We start from the raw sequence: 18953 nt of genomic DNA on the forward strand, positions 1-18953 counted from the left end.
TTGTTTAGTTTATACAAGTTTACTAGGATGCATGATGTTGCCAACAAAAAAAAAACTTTTTTTTTTTTTTGGACAAACCAACAGAAAAAAAACTAGGATGCATGATATCGGTTTATATATGTGCTAAGGGACGCAAGGTTATTGGGCTTTTTGCTTATTATATTAGACAATATACTATGAGCCTAAACCTATGTGACATTAGGAAGCCCATACATTGAAGAGAGCAATAATATAGGTTTTTAGTCATCTTACGAACAAGACAATAATTCATAGCTAGTCATGCTCATTAATTATTTTTAACACAACTCCACAATCATACATGTACGTACTAATTAATGTGCATATTATACAAGATAAGAAGATATATATGCTACCAAAACATCGTAGATACGGACCTATAAACGAGCATCATCAACATCAATCAGTCATCAAAGCTTCACGTTGGGGTTTGTCCTAGAAGCATGTTTAATATATAATAAATATTTGAGTAGAGACATTACATATGATCATGAACCTGCATATAAATCATATATATATAACGTATATTATGTGAGTATATATATCGTATATAAAAGATCATGGCATGTACAACTTGTTGCCGCACTTGCATCTCCAAGCTTCAGGGTAGTACTCAGCGGTGACAGGAGTGCCCGAAGGCACCGGGACGTGCACAGGCTTGCACGGCGTGCATCCTTCACACTTGGAGGTGCACCGTGGCGGAGATGACCCCAATCCCCTTAAAATCCTCCGTAGCTCCGCCTCTTTGCTCCAGTCACCGATCCTCCTCATCTTCTTTATCACAAGTGTACTCTTGCCTTCCTCCTCCTGAATGATACAGTTACCATTAAGAATAGGTTGTATTGTATTTGTTTTTCCTGTAAACCAAACTATTACGATGAAATATATATTTTAAAAAATACTCTCTCCGTTTCATTTTATTTGTCATTTTAGGTTTATACACACATATTAAAAAAACATATGATTTTGTATATTTCCAAAATAAAAACACAATTATCTATACACCAAACTATATTTCAACCAATAATAAAATAAAATGAAGAATTTTATTAATAAATTTTGCATTGAAACTCTAAAATAACACTTATTTTAAAATTGAAATTTTTCCTTACAACGACAACTAAATCGAAACGGAAGAAGTAATAATTTCGGTTGCTATCATTATTACAAGACAGCGAGTGAACTATGTTACTCAAGTACACATTTTAGCAAAAATGTACACGATTGAGCTCAAATGCGCGTGTGCTTGTTTAAATGCGCATTTTAGCTAAGAAAAAAATTTGAAGATAGGGCTGGGGATGTGAGATAAGAACGGTGATTACCGCTCCGAAAAAACGCTACGCACATTACCAAAAAAATAGAGGTTTCGAATGGTAACAGCGGATTGAGCAATGCGAGACAAACGGTACAACTGCGATGCGGTTCTAACAGTTATAAAAATTTATAAATATATGGTATATATGTAAAGATTTTTATTATGTTACTGAGGTGCGGGACGGATTAAAATATTCAAAGCCAGAGAGATTGAGAAGTTCCAAGAAGCTTGTCATACGGTAACGTGCGCCGTGGGGGCGAGTGAACTGATAATATTACCAATTTAATACTCGGTCGTGATTGAAACACAGACAAACGCAAGGCAGGGACCCATATGTGGTGAACGGACCAAAGTCGATTACTGTACTTGTCCTCGTGTGCTGAAGCGAATCGAACGGCTGAGATCCTTTTCAGGAGTACATGGCATCTCTGCTGCTCAGTCCGTCTCAACATGCCGTCACAGTCGCCGACTGTTCATGCGTATTTTAGCAACACCCAGGAGTACATGTCATCTCTGCTGCTCAGTCCGCCTCCCAGGAGTACATGTCATCTCTGCTGCTCAGTCCGCCTCAACATGCCGTCACAATCGCTGACTGTTCATGCGTATTTTAGCAACACCCCCCACCCCCCTTCTTTTGTTGTGAAGTCCTTTTAGAGACCCCCACATTATAAGCTTATTTAAAATGTCATTGATGATGATGAATCAACGTCAGTCTTATCCTTCAAAGATACTTGAATCAGGAGAAGATTATACTAAGCTTTTTGGACTTTATGTGGTTGGTTATGCTTAGATATATATATATATACATATATATATATATATATATATATATGAAACACAGTATTTGACCACTTCAGTTAATTATTGACTCATCATTAAAAATTAATATTTTTCATGTTGGAGGACTGCAAGAAAGTAGAGGGTAAAAAATCTTACGAACCTGTGCATAGAAGTGCCCTAGTTTCCCAGAATTAGAGTTCCTAAAATCTGCATTTTAGAATAAACATAACATATATAGATTGCACGGTACTGATTCAATGCTACATACGAACCAAATATTATAAGAAATTTATGTTTGATTTATTTGATATTCAAGACATATAAATAAATATATCTTCGGTTAACCGGAAAAAGAAAGAGGGCTTACATGGAGAAGAAAGTGAGGAAGGGGGTATGGAAGTGGTCAACACATAGAGGACAACGCAGAGTAGGAATATATAAAAGAGAATGAATTTAGCTCTCGATTTTTCTGATGATGGTATTGATGATGATGATGATGATGATGATGGTCTCTGGGATCCCATGATTACTAAACTTTCTGAACACCCAACTTATGAAGAAGCAGAGATCAGTTACGACTCCCCCAGTATAGTGTCATGAAAAAAACTTGATGGGTTTACAAAATCAGAGATAAAAATGGAAACAAATATAAGATTAATCAAAATGATTTATAAGTGTGTTTTGGTTTCCTATGATTTGGGTTCTCTCAAAAAAGGAGAGGGAGTAGTGGTGTTTGAGAAAGTGAAGTTAAAAAGAAAATGAGTCTATTATGAGCAAACAAGGAGGCGTTTACTAAAAAATGTGCAATTAAATTTGGGAGTGTAGAGATAAAAGGAGAGAAAGAGTGTAGGAAGAGAGAAGTAATTAAGGAAGGTACCTAAGAGCAGGTTTATTGGGGTAGCTTAAGTGGGTTTGTTAGCTTAAAGGGAGATTAAAAATAAAGAAAAAAAGAGATTTAAGGAAGGGGCATCCTTTAATTAACCTCGCGAAAGCACGCACGGTTTCGGGGTCACGAGACCCGTGTTTTCATTTTCTCCTTTCTCTTTTATGTTTGTATTCTCTCCTCGCGAAAGGCGATTCAATGGCGAATCTCTTCATCTCGGTGTCTCTGCTCGAGAAAACGGCGACGGCTCTAGCGGTGCGTCTCCGCGTCGAAGAAAATCGGCGACATCTCTCTCCTTCGGAGGTTCTTCTCGTCGCAGCAAATCGGCGACATCTCTCTCCATCGGTTGTTCTGTGAGACGACGGAAAGCGGTGACTGTTGCGGCTGAGACGAATCGAAAGGTATAACTGCAAATATATATGTTTAAGTTTCAATCTCTGAAGTTTGCATGTCTTAGATTCTTCATCGAGAATCTTTTTAAATAAATCCTCTGAATTGTTTTGCTTTTTTGTTTTGTTGTGTCTATAGGTGGATTAATCAAGATGCATGATCCTGGTAGATTCATTCCTTCTTCATCGTCAATTTGATAAACACATTCCTGTCATTTTTTTTATTTGTTTCACACTGTTTTATCTTTAGGTGGAATGATGAAGAGGCTGTCTGAGGTAGATTGTGCCGGTTAATAACTAGGTATATTTTGGTCTTTGTTCATCGTCATAGATAGTGTATAAACCTGCTCTTAGTTTTGATATGTTTCGTTATTTTTTTGTTAACATATGGAATTGATCAAGAGGCTTCACACTGGTTCATCAGACAAAGGTCCATAGATTGTTCATACAGGTAACACCCAAATCTTTCCTCTGTTAAAGTTTGATAAAGCATTGTACCTTGATGGTGGTTTTAAGTAAATTTAATCCTCTGTTAGTGTTAGGTTAAGTAATAAATTGCTTTGGTTGTTGTTTGCATATTGATGTTTACGTAATAAATAGATTAGGTGATGGTTAGATAGGAATGAATGGTGTGTTTATTGTGTTAGATAACAGTCCACTCGGACAGCTTTGGCTGTGATCAATGCTTGCTTTAATTCGATACTCTATAAAAAAAATTACTTTCTCCTCTTTCTTCATACGACTTGTTTCTCCTCTTTCTTCAAAAAACTTCTGTTCTCTTCTATCTATTACCACTTCCTCTCTTTCTTTAGTGTCCTTCTGTTATGGATCCTTATAACAGTCAACATACTGTTTCGTTTAGTAACTATGAAGATAGTCCAGGAACAGAAGCCTCAAACTTTGATGGAGCCACGGCTGCAGGTAAAAGTGTACGTCGGAAATGGACTCCAAATGATGATATTGTCCTGATCAGCTCGTGGTTAAACACGAGCAAAGATCTTGTGGTTGGTAACGAGCAAAAATCTGTAGCTTTTTGGACAAGAATTGCCGCATTTTTTGCGGCAAGTCCTCTGGTTGCTGGCTGCGAAGAGAGGGAGGCTAAACATTGCAAGCAGCGATGGCATAGGATAAACGAACTTGTGTGCAAGTTCTGTGGTGCTTATGAAGCTGCTACTAGGGAGAAAGCTAGCGGCCAGAACGAGAACGATGTTTTGAAGCTTGCACATACAATTTTTTACAATAACCACAAGAAGAGATTCAATCTGGAACACGCTTAGACAGGAGTTGTATAATTTTGCATCAGAGTGCAGTGTCACTGAGTGCAGTGTGTTGTTGTTTTCTGTCACGAGTTTATGGACAGGAGTTGTATAATTTTGCATCAGAAACATCTATTATAAATTGCCTATCTTTTCTCTCCAAACGTCTAACTTGTGCCTTTTTATTCTTTCCTTGCTCTCATTTCTCATCATAAACACAAGAGAGAAAGCTCATCACAAATAAATTCTCAACTATTTCTTTCGTCAATCTTTTATAAACAAGAATCTAAAACAAAGATATTCTGAATCTACATTCTCTTTCATTTTTCAAAAAACAAAGATATTTTCAGTCTCCATTCTCTTTCATGGCAACTTCGTCACGTAACAATTTTGATGATTCATTTGATGAAACGTTTGATCAATATTTTGATTCATATTTTGATGAATATTTCGATCAAACATTCGAGAATCTGGGCATTGATCACGAAGAAGAAAGGAAGACAAGAAAAAAAAGAGAATTTATTGAAAGAAGCCGTGAAGAAGGCCATATCCGGTTATGGAATGATTATTTCAGTGACACTCCAACATATCCTGAAACTCTATTCCGACGACGATTTAGGATGAACAAGTCATTGTTCATGTGAATTGTTGATCGCCTCTCCAATGAAGTTCGATACTTTCGTCAAAAGCAAGACGTTACCGGAAGGCTTGGTCTCTCTGCACTTCAAAAGTGTACCGCAGCTATTCGTGTGTTGGCATATGGTTCTGCGCTTGATGTGGTCGACGAATACCTCAGGCTCGGTGCAACCACTACTCGGTTATGTGTGGAAAATTTTGTGGAAGCAATAATAAATTTGTTCGGCTATGAGTACTTAAGAAGACCAACACCGGATGATCTTCAGCATCTACTTCATATTGGAGAGGTACGTGGATTTCCCGGGATGATAGGAAGCATCGACTGTATGCACTGGGAGTGGAAGAATTGTCCCACCGCTTGGAAAGGCCAATATTCTCGTGGTTCTGGAAAACCAATAATCGCTTTAGAGGCGGTTGCTTCATATGATCTCTGGATATGGCATGCGTTTTTTGGACCTCCGGGTACGTTAAATGATATCAATGTTCTTGATCGCTCACCTGTTTTTGATGACATAATCAATGGTCAAGCTCCGCATGTGAATTTCTCGGTGAACGGAAATCCTTATTCGTTGGCTTACTATCTCACCGATGGTATTTATCCGAAATGGGCAACTTTTATCCAATCTATTCAACTACCACAAGGCCCGAAAGCGGCTTTATTTGCTCAATGTCAAGAAGCTGTCAGAAAAGATGTCGAGCGTGCTTTCGGAGTCTTGCAAGCTCGATTTGCCATTGTTAAAAATCCAGCACTTTGTTGGGATAAAGTCAAGATCGGGAAGATTATGAGAGCATGTATAATACTCCATAATATGATAGTCGAAAATGAACGAGATCAACACACTCAATTTGATCTTTCCAGTTTTCAACAAGGAGAAGACAACGGAAGTTCACATGTCGATCTCACATATTCAACAGGTATCCTACAAATATCGCCAATCAGATGGGTGTTCGAACAAGAATTCGTGATAAACAAGCGCATCAACAATTGAAACGTGATTTGGTTGAACATATTTGGAGAAAATTTGAACGTGATCAAGACAACAACTAAGTTTCGATGGCTCTTTCAAATTATTATCTTTATTTAGTAATTTTGTTTTAATGTTTTAATGTTTTAATATTTTATTTTAAAATTTATGTATCAAATAATATGCTTAACTTTGTTTTTTTTAAATAAAATTATGTTTAATAATTTTTTTTTTTAAGAATCCCTAATTAAGATACTACCAATAAACCACTAACATTAAGGATCCCTTAACAAAGTAACTTAACTTCACTTAAATAATAAAAAAATCACTAAGGGCCCTTAAGTGGGGTTTACCAATAAACATCTAAGGGCATCCGCATTGCTAGGACCAAAAAATTGGTCCTTAGATTAATTTATTGTTTTTGTTATGTTAAGAGATTTAGCTAAGGACAATTAGAAAAAGAAAGATTATTGGTAGGACCAAAATATTGGTTGGAGAGCTTCGTTGGAGAGATTTAGGGCGACAGATTGGGATCGAAAGAGAGATGGGAGAGATGGGAGAGATGGGAGAGATCGCCGGAGGGTTCGACGGAGTCTGCGGTCGAGAGCTCGGTGGAGGGAAACCGTCGACAGAGATGGGAGACGATGCGAATGATTTCGTCGAGAGAGATGGAAGACTTTCCCAACACCGAACACCTCTTCCCCTCTCTCTGTGACACGTGCAGCTAAGGACACAAACTTAAAACTTCTTAATTAACATACGTGACCTAACGTTTTCTGTATTATTGATTTAAATTGATTTAAATTAATTACCTATTATGCTAAGGACGCGCTAACAACCGCGCGATACAGATGCCCTAAGCATTGCTAAGTTTGGGAGTTAGATTCTCGTGCACCCTATTCTCTCTGCCATTGTACCCTTTTTTTTTTGTTGGTCAAATGCCATTGTACCCTTCTTTTCTCCAGAATTTGCTTTAGCAATCGTCCAAGCGATTTGTTATATATATGTGTATATATATACTTTTTTCTTAAGTTCTTTTTAATATGGCATGTGTTTTTAGACGTTTGTGGTGTGTGTCACATCACATGTTATATAATAATAGGTGATTTCACGTGATTAGTAGTAATACTATATATATAATCTTCAGTTCATTGTTACGAGGGGTCAATAGATGATTAGAGGAACATTTATAACAAATGTGTAAGAAAGGTTCCATGTTCATTCCTCATTAACACATTTATATCAAAAGTTTTTATCAATAATTATATATTCATATCAAATCACGCAAAGGTTATATATATACTAAGGATTCTTAATAGTAGGTGCTAGGCCTGGGACGGATCGGGTATCTGGGCAATTTTAAAATATCCGGATCCTTATCCGGCGGATCCATAATTTTACTATCATTATCCGGAACCAGGGTTCGCGGATATCTGGGTGTCGGATATCCTTCTAAAAATTATAATATCCGGCGGATATCCGGATCCGGATTTGGATCCTTAAAATAAATAAAAAATAATATTAATATATATAAAATATTAACAATAATTTAAAAATAAAAAAAATATATAATATTTTTAATTATTTCTATGTATAATATTACAAAATTTACATAAAATTTATATATACTATTATAAAAATAAAAATGTATTAAATAAAATTAGTTTTTATATATAGATATTACTATTTTTGAAATAGTTATTAATAAAATTTACGGATCCGGATATCCGGACTAAAAAATCAAGATATCCGGATCCGGATTCGGTTTTGAAAGATCCAACATTTTATTATCCGGATCCGGATTTGGCCTCTCCGAATATCCGGATTTTCGGATCACGGATCGAATCCAGATCTCGGATAAAAGTTCCCGGCCAATATCAGTTAAAAAGGTACATTTGCAGTTGGAACGGCATATTGTAGTATAGAACTTTAGCGTTGAAGATTATACATGTACTCTAATATAGTTTTATGATAATGTTGTTGCCATCACTATCAAATTTCAAAACCAAATTTCAAATTCGTCCATGCATGTTAAAAAGATGTCTTATAATGGAACTAGGGATACCAGCTATTTTCCTTAGTTACATAAACGATTCTGTTGACAAAATAATTAATTTAAACTGATGAATCCTGATGAATTGTGACATTGAACATTTTTTTTTTTTTGTAAACTTGTGACATTGAACATGAGTGAAACAATATATCAATGAGTAACTTTTTCATGGTAGATACGTTTGACAGTACTTGCAATCTAGTAGTATTATACAACAACCATATAATCATTGCAATAACAAAAGCCTCCAACTAAAAATGGAGAATTTGGAATGGTATGATCTCTACGATGTATTTCCTGCTAACGAGGATAAATGTTTGTTAAATGCAATAAGTATGATACGATCTCACGGACATTCCTAGTTTCCTACCATGTATTGACAAGATAAATTTGTATTCTTTGTACGTACTCTAGTTCATGAAGTTTATGTAGTTTCAATACTATCTTTTGTGTGTTTTAAAAAAAAGATACTATATTTTTTATAGGTCAATCAATCATAATATTTGTTAATATCAATTTTAGCGTTTGTAAAACGATTATGAATACAAGTGAAATGGCGGTTAGAAGAATTTTAGTATATAAAAGCACAATCACAAAGAAGTGTTAAATGCTGATTTTTCTTTCTACATTTTTATATTATTACGGGTATCAAATTTAAATATAAAATCTTTCTGTTAGTCCAACCATTTTTTTAATTGGAAACATAAATCCCCACAAACACAAACACCTCAAAAATATTTGTATAATCAATATTGGTAAAACATGACATCGGGAACAAAATTTTCAGAATCTCATTTTTGTTCGAATACCCCCTGCATCACAAATTTGGGTTGATATGATGTTCCAACTTAAACCACATTTGTGTTAAAAAAAGATTGGACGAAAATGATCATGTTCATAAAACAACACACGAGCAGAAAAGGTATACGCAGAATGGTAAGAGAATATTTTCTCACCAAAATAGTGGACGAAGAGTGAATACAAAAATATTCGTCCACAGGAAAATATGGAGAGGGTCACATGCCATGGTAAGTATCTCCATCCCTGACACACCACTTCTCAATTATTTTATAACAAGGTTTAATACACACACCAACCCCCTCTTGTCATTTTTCTGACAAAAACCATTTACGAAAAGATCGTTCTTTTGGGACACTTAGGCATTTAACTTCTTTTAAAACAGGCTACAAATCTTTTTTACCGATTTTACTTGCACTATGTTAAAGATCATGTATGCATATTCTCCGTCAGTATGCATGTCATTTTTTGTAAGACTCAAAATCTGGTCTTCGTAAAAGTATCAATGAACATTCAATCAAACCATTTGAATAAAAAAATTTCTGACATTTCTAATATTTTCTTATGACCAAACAAAAACAAATCTACCACTTATTAAATTAATATAAACAATTTTTGCATATTGTAAATAATTCTACCATATAACTTTTAAAAGTTCCAAAACATTACCATCATTTTTTGTTGAAATTTGAAGCATCATACCAGTAGTTTCAGTAATTAATTAATTCACAAATTATTAACTTTACCGTATCAAATTTTAATTATTATGTAGTCAACCAATATTAAAATCGTCCAATTTTTTTTTAATTATTCAGTAGTCAACCTTTTGCTAAAATTTACCATAATTATCTAGAGTTTCATCATTATCAAAATTTTAGTATAACTGCTAAAAACCCAAACCGAAGTATCTTAAGTAAGATTAGGTATTTGGGTATCAAATCGAGTTTGAATGATATTTTTGATATTGACTATTTCAGATCTAGAGAAATTGATGCATATAGACTAGTATAAATTTTTTGATCATATTCGGTTCAATATCTGTTGGGTTCGGATTGGTTTAGTGACCGAAAAATTCGGATCCATTCTTCCTATACAAAAAGGTACATCAGATATGTCGGATCAAATTTGATTCGATATCTTAAAATTTGGATCAAATCCAGTTTAGAACTTTGGATCCAGATAATTTGTCGAGACTTAATCTTGAAAAGATATCTTTTATGTATTTCACCAAACTTTTTAGAAGGGATTTAGATACGCTCTTATATAACACACACATATATATATATATATATATATATACACAAATGTAAATATAATCGATTGGTACTGATAAAACAGGTCCGAGGAGAGAAAAAGTGAAGATGGAGTATGGCAGATGGAGGGAAGCCAAAAGTTGAAAGAGAAAGAGATAAGAGATGCACGAGTGTGTTGAATTCATGCCTTGTGTGCTTTCAGTATTTGGACTACTTCCTTTGTCTTCTTCATCATCAAGAAAGAATTCAAACTAATTACTATCAGGATATACATGGAGTCTAGTACGATTTACAAAACTTCCTTTAGTTGGATTTATTATGAATATTGTATTCGATCATAGACATATATATATATATATGGACGAATTACTACATGAATGGTATATAAATTCAATTCTTAATTAACAAAAAACAGCGTTCCACAGATAAGTGTTTGGAAAATCAAACGAATTAGATATTTTTTTTAACACATTTATTTTTTACAAAAATCACAAGCTATTTTTAAAGGGCCGAAATGGCCCACTAGGAAAATAGAATAAATGTGGCTGTTCGTGGCGTGTGAAGGGTTTTATTGGACTCTCTCCACTGTTCTTCATATTATTCTTTATCTGATGTCTCTATTGAGAGCCGGCTAAACCGAAGGACGAATCAAGACACCAAGATCCGACAAACCACTCCATACGATACACCAGATAAAGAATAATATGAAGAACAGTGGGGAGAGTCCGATAAAACCCTTCACGCGCCACGAACCGCCGAGACAATGATCTAGCCTCACCCTAAAAGCCGACTCCTTTCACATCTCAACCCTCGCCGGCTCGTCAAGACACCAGAAACCAATCTTACCTGCCAGATCTATCACTCTCCGGGAAGATCTAGAGTTCTGGAGCAAGACAGAGACCAGAGCCAAATTGCGGCTTGAGATGGAAGAGAGGAAGGGGGAGGAGAGAGAGAGAGAGAGAGATTATTAAATTAGTTGGGACAAGCACTTTGTTTCATGAGAGCGGAGACAAATATTATGACAGAACAGAAAAGGAGATAGAAACTCTTGTGCAAGTCAGCTTTAACCTCTTTTCGTACCCTTAGAAACTCTTGCCTGTATCGTTTGAGAGATGAAACCGACGAGGAGCATTTGGGGAAGCTCAAGTCGCAAATAAAAGGAAAAGAGAGTGAGATTCACTCTCTAAAGAAGAAACTAGACTGTTTGGTTGCAGAGAATAGCAAACTCGAAGAGAGGATTATGAGTGTTTCCTCGCTTGAGTTCACGTTCAGAGCTGCTTCTAGGTCGGTTCACGACTTTGCCAAGCCATTAATCACTCTGATGAAAGCAACAGGTTAGAATCTTGAGAAAGCAGTGGAAACTATCTTTGGAAACGTAACATACGCCAAGAACTCAGACAAGAAGGTTTATTTTGAGTCATATATTGTTCGTAGAATTTTGAGTCACCCGTGTGATGTGATAAAACTCATGAGTTTCGATGATCCATTAGACACGTTAACAGCGTTTCCAGATTCTGCGGTCAGAAGTATCTCTTACTTGTTCATCCGTCTATGGAGGCTTCCTTCTTTGGGAACTTGGATATGAGCGGACTAGTTTTGCTTGGTAAGCATCCAAGAACCTTGTTTTATCGAATCTTTGCGAAAATGGCCAAGTGAGTATGGGTTCTTGGATCGCTAGCAGGTTCCTTGGATCCGAAAGCAAAGATCTTTGGTTGTCAGAAGAGGAACTAGGTTCTCAGGTGTATACATGGAATATTTAGTACGTAATGAACATGAAGAATTCAGTGATTAAATCACAGGTTTATCTTTCTAAAACAGAATGGTGAATGATCATTTGCTTTATATCTATGTTCACATTCAAGAGGAGCTTGTGGAGTTTGGTTGGCTCATCTCATGGTCTTTGTTTGTGCTGCGGAAGAGAGAGACAAATCTGTTGCATGATTTGATAGCTTTGATTTAAAGTTAATCAAATTTGCTTTCACTCTCATTGTCTTGAAGATTTTCGTTGTTGTTGTTGTTGTTGTTGTGATGTGGTGATCCTCTTTAGGATTTTTGTTTTGTTTTGGTGTGTATATACTTTAAGAGGATTGGCTTGTGTTGCGTGGGGTTCACGTCTTTAAGTGTAAAATTCATGATGGTGAAGTTTTAAAAAAGTTTTTCAATGGTAAAGTAAAACTCCTAAAATATTTTACAAGTCTTTAATGACAAAATCTCTTAGATATAATTTCATAACTATTTTCCATCCAAAATATTTAAAATTATAGACGGAAGATAACGTATGTTAGTATGCTAACGGTTTATAAGTTAAAAATTTAAAACGTTAAATATTAGTTAATGGTTTTTTTCCTTATTCATTTTTTTTTAAACAGAAGAGAATAAATAAGTTTTATTATATATGTGGTTCGTGGAGCTCTTTCTTGTGAACATGGCTCAAGAATAAATAAAATTGGTTTTGTTGTGTTGTTCTTTAATTTTTGTAAAGATCATTTATTGATTATAGGTTGACCATAATCCGATTGCAAATCTAGAGAAAATGCATAAGTTTGTGAATATGAATGTTATATGTAAAACTGAACTTTTCAATAGCCATAAAACTTGGGGATCATTCATATTAGAAGTTTATTCAATTTTCTCTAGATGTGCAATCGGGTTATGTTGCAAATGTTGGAGAATTCAAAATTTGAATATTTTCGGTTAAATTCCAATAACTCAGTTTAGTTGAAGTATTGGTAAAAGTCTGTCTAGTTTTGGCTAATCTCTGTGGTATAATTTTTGTATCTTGCATTATTTTTTTACGTAGCTAGAAATATGTTGCACATATTTTTGATGTTGAATCCATTTCATAGATTCTGGCTTGTTAAAGCAATCACCACCAATATATATGTCTAATTCAGTTGTTGTTTCAGATTCATGCCTCTCTATTCACTTGTGCATATTTATGTAACTATGGAATATATTCAATTTATAAAGGAAATAGAAATAGTTGACAAAAGTTTTGATTTGGAAAGGGAATGATGTAAAGAGAAAATGGTGTCCCTCGAAGTGGTCGGCGTTAGTGGACATACTGGACCTATTGTTTCTCAAAATCATCATTACGACTCAAAAGCTTCTCCTATTTTATTCAAACATTCAAAGATATTCAAATGAAAAAAAGGAAAACGTTGATTATCCTAATCTCATCATTTGCACACTTGTAGCACCTAAAATATAATTATAAAAATTCGACATAAGATCAATACTAAACTATTTAGACGTACATAAGATAACCATTTAGATTTTACCAAATTTAAAGAAGCATCGAAATGAAAGTATACAATTTCATGATTACTATGTGTACTAAGTAACCAAGATAGATTCACAATTTCACATTTGTACGAGTTTTAGCTAAATGTTTTTTTGTTTGTATTATACTTTTGATTTTTTTTATTATTTAGGACTAAAGCTGCAAATGGTGCGAACGTTTTTAGTCGAAAGGCTTCTTTCTTTTGAACAAAGGCGTTAGGCGTATCGATATTAAAGCTTATTTAGAAGAGGAACAAGAAAGCTGCTCTTTCTTTTATGCCATTGCCATCTGGTCATAATAACTTACACACAACTTTTTAATGGATTATCCCTAAAACTGATTTTTGTTCCAAAATATATAAATGGACTTGTTACGTTTTTTGGGCAACACTAACGTTGGTTTCCATAGACATTTTTTCTTTTAATCTTTGTTTTTGTAAAATTAAATTATAAATTTGTATAAACAATAAATATAATATAGTAATCACTAAAATCAAAACAAATTAATGTGATCAGAACAAATATATAAATCAAAAGCTAATTTTAATCGATAATTTTTGTTCATTTGCTACTTTTCTTATAACTCAGTAGTTATCCTTTCAGTTATATTGTTCAATCAATAAATAAAAAATGCTCTCCGTTAATTCAGATTTACATAGTTCTTCTAACTAATCAACTGATTGATGACTGATGAATATTCTTTATTCTATTCTATTCTATAATATAATTTTGCATTAAAAATTAAATCAATTGTATTTTTGTATCCAATTTTACCCGTCCTGAATCAACCATTCCGCAATATTCCACATTACTTTATTCAAATAAATCCTAAATGAAGTAAAGCGTATGAAAATGTGATGTCTCAAGTAGTTCATGCTGATGCTGGCGATGATGATTCAAACAAAAGTCATTCTTTAAGCTTTTTTTTTTCTGAAATAGGGGTCCCATACATTCCAATCTTAGCTTCTTTTTTTGGTAAAAATCTTAGCTTCTTTTTTACCTGTCACATAGAGATTCTGCTTCCTTCTGTTTTTCTTTATATAAGGAAACAAAACAGAGTTTAAGAAAGAAATCTTGTGAAGAGTGAGAGATTCAATGGGAAATTACAAGTTCAAAATTTCAGATATGATCCCAAATGCATGGCTGCACAAGCTCAAAGACATGACTAAGCAGTCTAAACCCAAACACAAACCTTCTTCTTGTTCCTCAAACACTTGTAATAAGAAGAAACCCTCCTCAGATTCTCCTCTTCTTCATCACTCTTCAACCTTTCGTTTTTCCAACAGCTTAGTACCAAACAGTCCTCACCGTAACTCACCAAGAAACTCTCTTTACACAAAAAGGATGAGTAAGAGAAAGACACTTTACAAGCCATCTCTTAAACCAATCACTCCTCCTTTTGCATCTCTAGGTTCCACTCAGAGCTTGTTTCCAGCTCTTGAAAGCTCCCCTGAGTATTTTTTATTTAGTTTCTACGGAAAGGAGGATGGTGAATCCGTTGATCCTTCCAACTTCAAGATCGACAGGAAGGATAAGGCTTTCACCAAGTACAAGGTCAAAGCGTCTCATTCCACAGAGAAAACTTGTCCCGCAAGTAACCTAATCAAGAGACCGATAAGAGGCCATCTTTCTGTGAAGATTAATAAAGAGAAAGAATATGATGAATGCAGAGCAGAGAAGAGATACCAAAATCAAGTTTCCAGTGGAAGAAAATCGTCTTCAGGAATAAACCTCAGAAGAGTAACTTCACCAAGAATTCAACTCTCAGGTACGCGTAGAAGCACGTCGAGATCAGAGAGCAAACAAGTTGTTCTTGAGAGTTTTGCAGTGGTGAAACGTTCCGTTGATCCAAAGAAAGATTTCAGAGAATCGATGGTGGAGATGATAGAAGAGAACAACATAAGAGATTCAAAAGACTTGGAGGATCTTCTTGCTTGTTACCTTTCCTTGAATCCAAAGGAGTATCATGATCTTATCATCCACGTTTTTGAGCAAATCTGGCGTCAATTTGCAAAAACAAAGTAAAAACCCCTCCTCTTAATATCATGTAAGTTAGCGTTTAGTATTAGTATCATTCTGTCTTGTAAAAATTCTAGTTGTTGTTGATGTTCATTAAGAGGTTAGATGGAACTGTGGAGATTTTCTTTACTTCTTTCTAATTAATGGAAACAAATAATAAAAATAGTTATCATATTTGTCGTTTTAATTCAAAGATGATCACTAATAAGAGCGTGGGAGCACTGATAAGACTTAAGGCAGAATTGATCACTAAGCATATTCTTGTCTTTTTCTGTGATTATGACATATAATCAGAGTTACTGTACTCAAGAAAGTTGCTTCAAGATTATGACATATTCTTGTCTTAGAATTTAAGGATATATCCTTTGAATATTTTGAAATTACAAAGTTAAATATGGCGGTAAAAAAAGCTTCAACAAAACCAGAAAGGCCTACAGTGAAGAGACATGAACAGTTTGAAACACAACAAGTACGGAATGAATATGAAACGCATGATCGCTGGAGATAGAGAGCAGAGGACCAATGACACATAAAATGAGATTTAACTAAAGAAGAATGAAACAGAGATGAGATTTAATCTTTAAGGTTTACTTTATTTTTCTTCTTTGTGAAGAAGAAGGAAGAAGAAAAAGAGGACCACTGTGCAAACCCCATTTCATACCTCTGTTTGGCTTATGAAATTGCAGCAAAAGACATGTGAATACGATACGGTTTAGTGAATTTTCTCGATTAGTGAGCATATAAGTATTCAAATGTTAATGTAACACCCTCAGTCCAATCTTAGAGGATACTTAAAATTTACAGAAAATCTAGAATAGATTAAAATTATAGGGTTTTCTTTGTGTTGAAAACACAAAGTAAACACACAGCAAAACTCTCTCGAGCCTTTGCCGTCGCTCTGTCTCTGGCACACCACCGCCTCTGCCGTCAGCCACTTCCGGATTCAGTCTTCCCGTCGTCGTCAATCGCCGTTAACCCCCATCTCAAAATCCTAGCCATCATCTGAGAAATCCAAACCGTTGTTTCCTCAAATCCGCTGCTTGTCGTCAGATTCATCAACAACCGTAAGGTAAGGCTTCAAGCCTTCGATCTTCTTCTCCTCTTTTCTCCTTTCAACAGTTTGTCACAGGATTTGACAGATTTGATTTTTATTCTTTTTTTTCATCTTTTGCTGGTTGTGGGAGTGCAAACATGTGGTTATGTGTCGTCAAGTTAGACAAAAAAAGTGAACACCAGTTTTGGACTTCTTTTCTTTATACTGTAATGCTTCGGGGTATTAGTTATTTGTTAATGTTGCTCTCTGATTGATTGTTGATTGTGTTGATGTGACTAAAAACATCTAGAATGTGATAAGTTCTTTAAAGTTAATAGTTTTTGTGATAATAACGAATGATGGTGGCAAGTGTTGGTAGTGCGCCCATAGCAAAGATGAGTCGTGTGTGTGATGAAATTAGTGAGTGTAATGCCGGGTCTAGGCATAAATGACTGGATATTCATGGGATGGATGGGCGGTTGGCTGACAGTGACGTAGGACCACAACGTGGACAATGCATGGGGTATGTGCCACGCGTAAATTAGAGAGTCTAGAGAGTACGGTTTGATGTATGTTAGATGATATTAGTTTATGATATGTGTTTATTATGCTGTGTGGTTTGAATTGAGTCTGTGTATCCCTAAGATCTGCCATCACTGAGTGGTCTAAGTTATTTACCCCTCATTTTTACAAGTACGTTTGAATGCAAAAGTAGAATTCTTGGTGTAGTGCCAACCCTTTCAGAGATATGTTCTTTTTAAAGTTTTTTTTGTAAGACTCATATTCGGGTTTTCAAATTTCTTAAAAAGGTTAAGATGTTTTATAAAACATTTTAATGTGGAGACTTGGAATGAATGTCGTTGAGATTGCTGTGTGGATCAAAAGAACAGATATTTCAGTTTGGTATTATCTTATGCTCAAGGCTTAAACATTAAAAATGATAAAATCATTTATCCCGTTCACATTTTTGTAAATGAAAATGTATGCGGTTAAGAACGGACACACCCTATCAAAGGATTCTAAATCAATAGTTTGTTTGGTTATTTCCCAAATCGACCAGATCCCTGATATATATAAGCATTTTGTTCGATTAATCTTTTGACCTGAATCTGATCGAAACTGAATTTTCCGATCGGTTTATGTTTGGTTCTCTAGGTCCAGATATTATGTATAGACCTAGATACAATCTAATACTAGGGTAAGTCCTCATCAGATATCCGATTTTTTTGAAAGTATTCGGATATCCAGTAAAGTATGTATTTTAGACAGAATATCTGATTCATAAAAATAAATAAATAACAATTCCTTTTTAAAAAAACTCTATATTTGGCATTAAAATGTAATTTTCATTTAAAGTGAAAACAAAATTATTTATCATAAAAATAAAAATTTGCAAATTTTTATAACTGTACTAAGTAAATACTGAACTTAGTTAATAGAAATATTATAAAATGTATAGGTAAATAATAACTATTGTAAAGAAAAAATATGCAAGTACCAACTTATATATTTAAAGAATTGTAATTAATAAATTACCAATATCGGCATTATGTTACTAACTATATATATAATTCTATATATTTGTGTATATATGTGGTGGATCATATATATGTATTTTAAATTTTAAATATTTATCATTTGATTTTTAATGGATATTGCATATTAATATTTAGTTATTTTCATAAAGTTATGAATATCCGAATTTGATCAAGTCAGATAATTGATCTAATAAAATTTTACAGATATGTGCTCACTTGTATATCCAGTACCCTTATAATTTTCTAAACAAGAGTGGAAAGGATCCGATAGGCACAGTTCTACACAATTCCACTTTGTTTCGATAGCTAAGCTTATACCATCTCCGATGTATTTCCCTATTTTTTCCTATAAAATAGAAAAACTCTATGATAGAGATGAGTTTGTCTCCAATGTATTCCTCTATTTCTTCCTTTAAAAATGAATATTCTTGATATATATTTTTTTTTAATTTTACAAATAGTACCTTTTATTTGTGAAAATTGAAAACCAACCCAATTTAGTGTAACATTCATAAAATTATGATATTATTTACACTGAATATTTTTATAGAAATTATCATGTAAATAAAAAGTATGATTATATATTTATATAAACAGTAAATTTTCAGTAAAAAATATTTATTTTGGTTATAATTGTTTAAGTAAAAAGTTAAAGGATCATTTTGTAAATAAAAAAGTATGCCTCTATTATAGAGGAATGCTATTTCTTCCTCTAAATATAGAGGTGAAAATAGC

General features: G+C 34.2%; 3 protein-coding genes and 1 pseudogene across 3 annotated transcripts; 3 read left to right on the plus strand and 1 right to left on the minus strand.

Annotated features, from left to right (window-relative positions):
• Positions 1–266: 266 nt before the first annotated feature.
• Positions 267–3352, minus strand: LOC106387877 (EPIDERMAL PATTERNING FACTOR-like protein 6). Its single transcript, XM_013827811.3, has 3 exons — positions 2481–3352; positions 2274–2320; positions 267–825 (listed from the first exon to the last, which is right to left on the minus strand). Exons 1-3 carry the CDS (start codon positions 2635–2637, stop codon positions 577–579), a joined length of 453 nt encoding a protein of 150 aa, XP_013683265.1. The 5' UTR covers positions 2638–3352; the 3' UTR covers positions 267–576.
• On the plus strand, positions 3195–4662 carry LOC106383831 (glutathione S-transferase T3-like). Its single transcript, XM_022697476.2, has 2 exons — positions 3195–3299; positions 4198–4662. Exons 1-2 carry the CDS (start codon positions 3195–3197, stop codon positions 4660–4662), a joined length of 570 nt encoding a protein of 189 aa, XP_022553197.2.
• A 1437-nt stretch (positions 4663–6099) lies between these two features.
• Positions 6100–12515, plus strand: LOC106387872 (annotated as a pseudogene).
• A 2124-nt stretch (positions 12516–14639) lies between these two features.
• Positions 14640–15834, plus strand: LOC106385400 (transcription repressor OFP2). The gene has a single exon (XM_013825323.3). It carries the CDS (start codon positions 14724–14726, stop codon positions 15651–15653), a length of 930 nt encoding a protein of 309 aa, XP_013680777.1. The 5' UTR covers positions 14640–14723; the 3' UTR covers positions 15654–15834.
• Positions 15835–18953: the final 3119 nt, after the last annotated feature.

The sequence above is a fragment of the Brassica napus genome, chromosome C3, assembly GCF_020379485.1.
Source record: "Brassica napus cultivar Da-Ae chromosome C3, Da-Ae, whole genome shotgun sequence".
Taxonomy (NCBI): Eukaryota; Viridiplantae; Streptophyta; class Magnoliopsida; order Brassicales; family Brassicaceae; genus Brassica; species Brassica napus.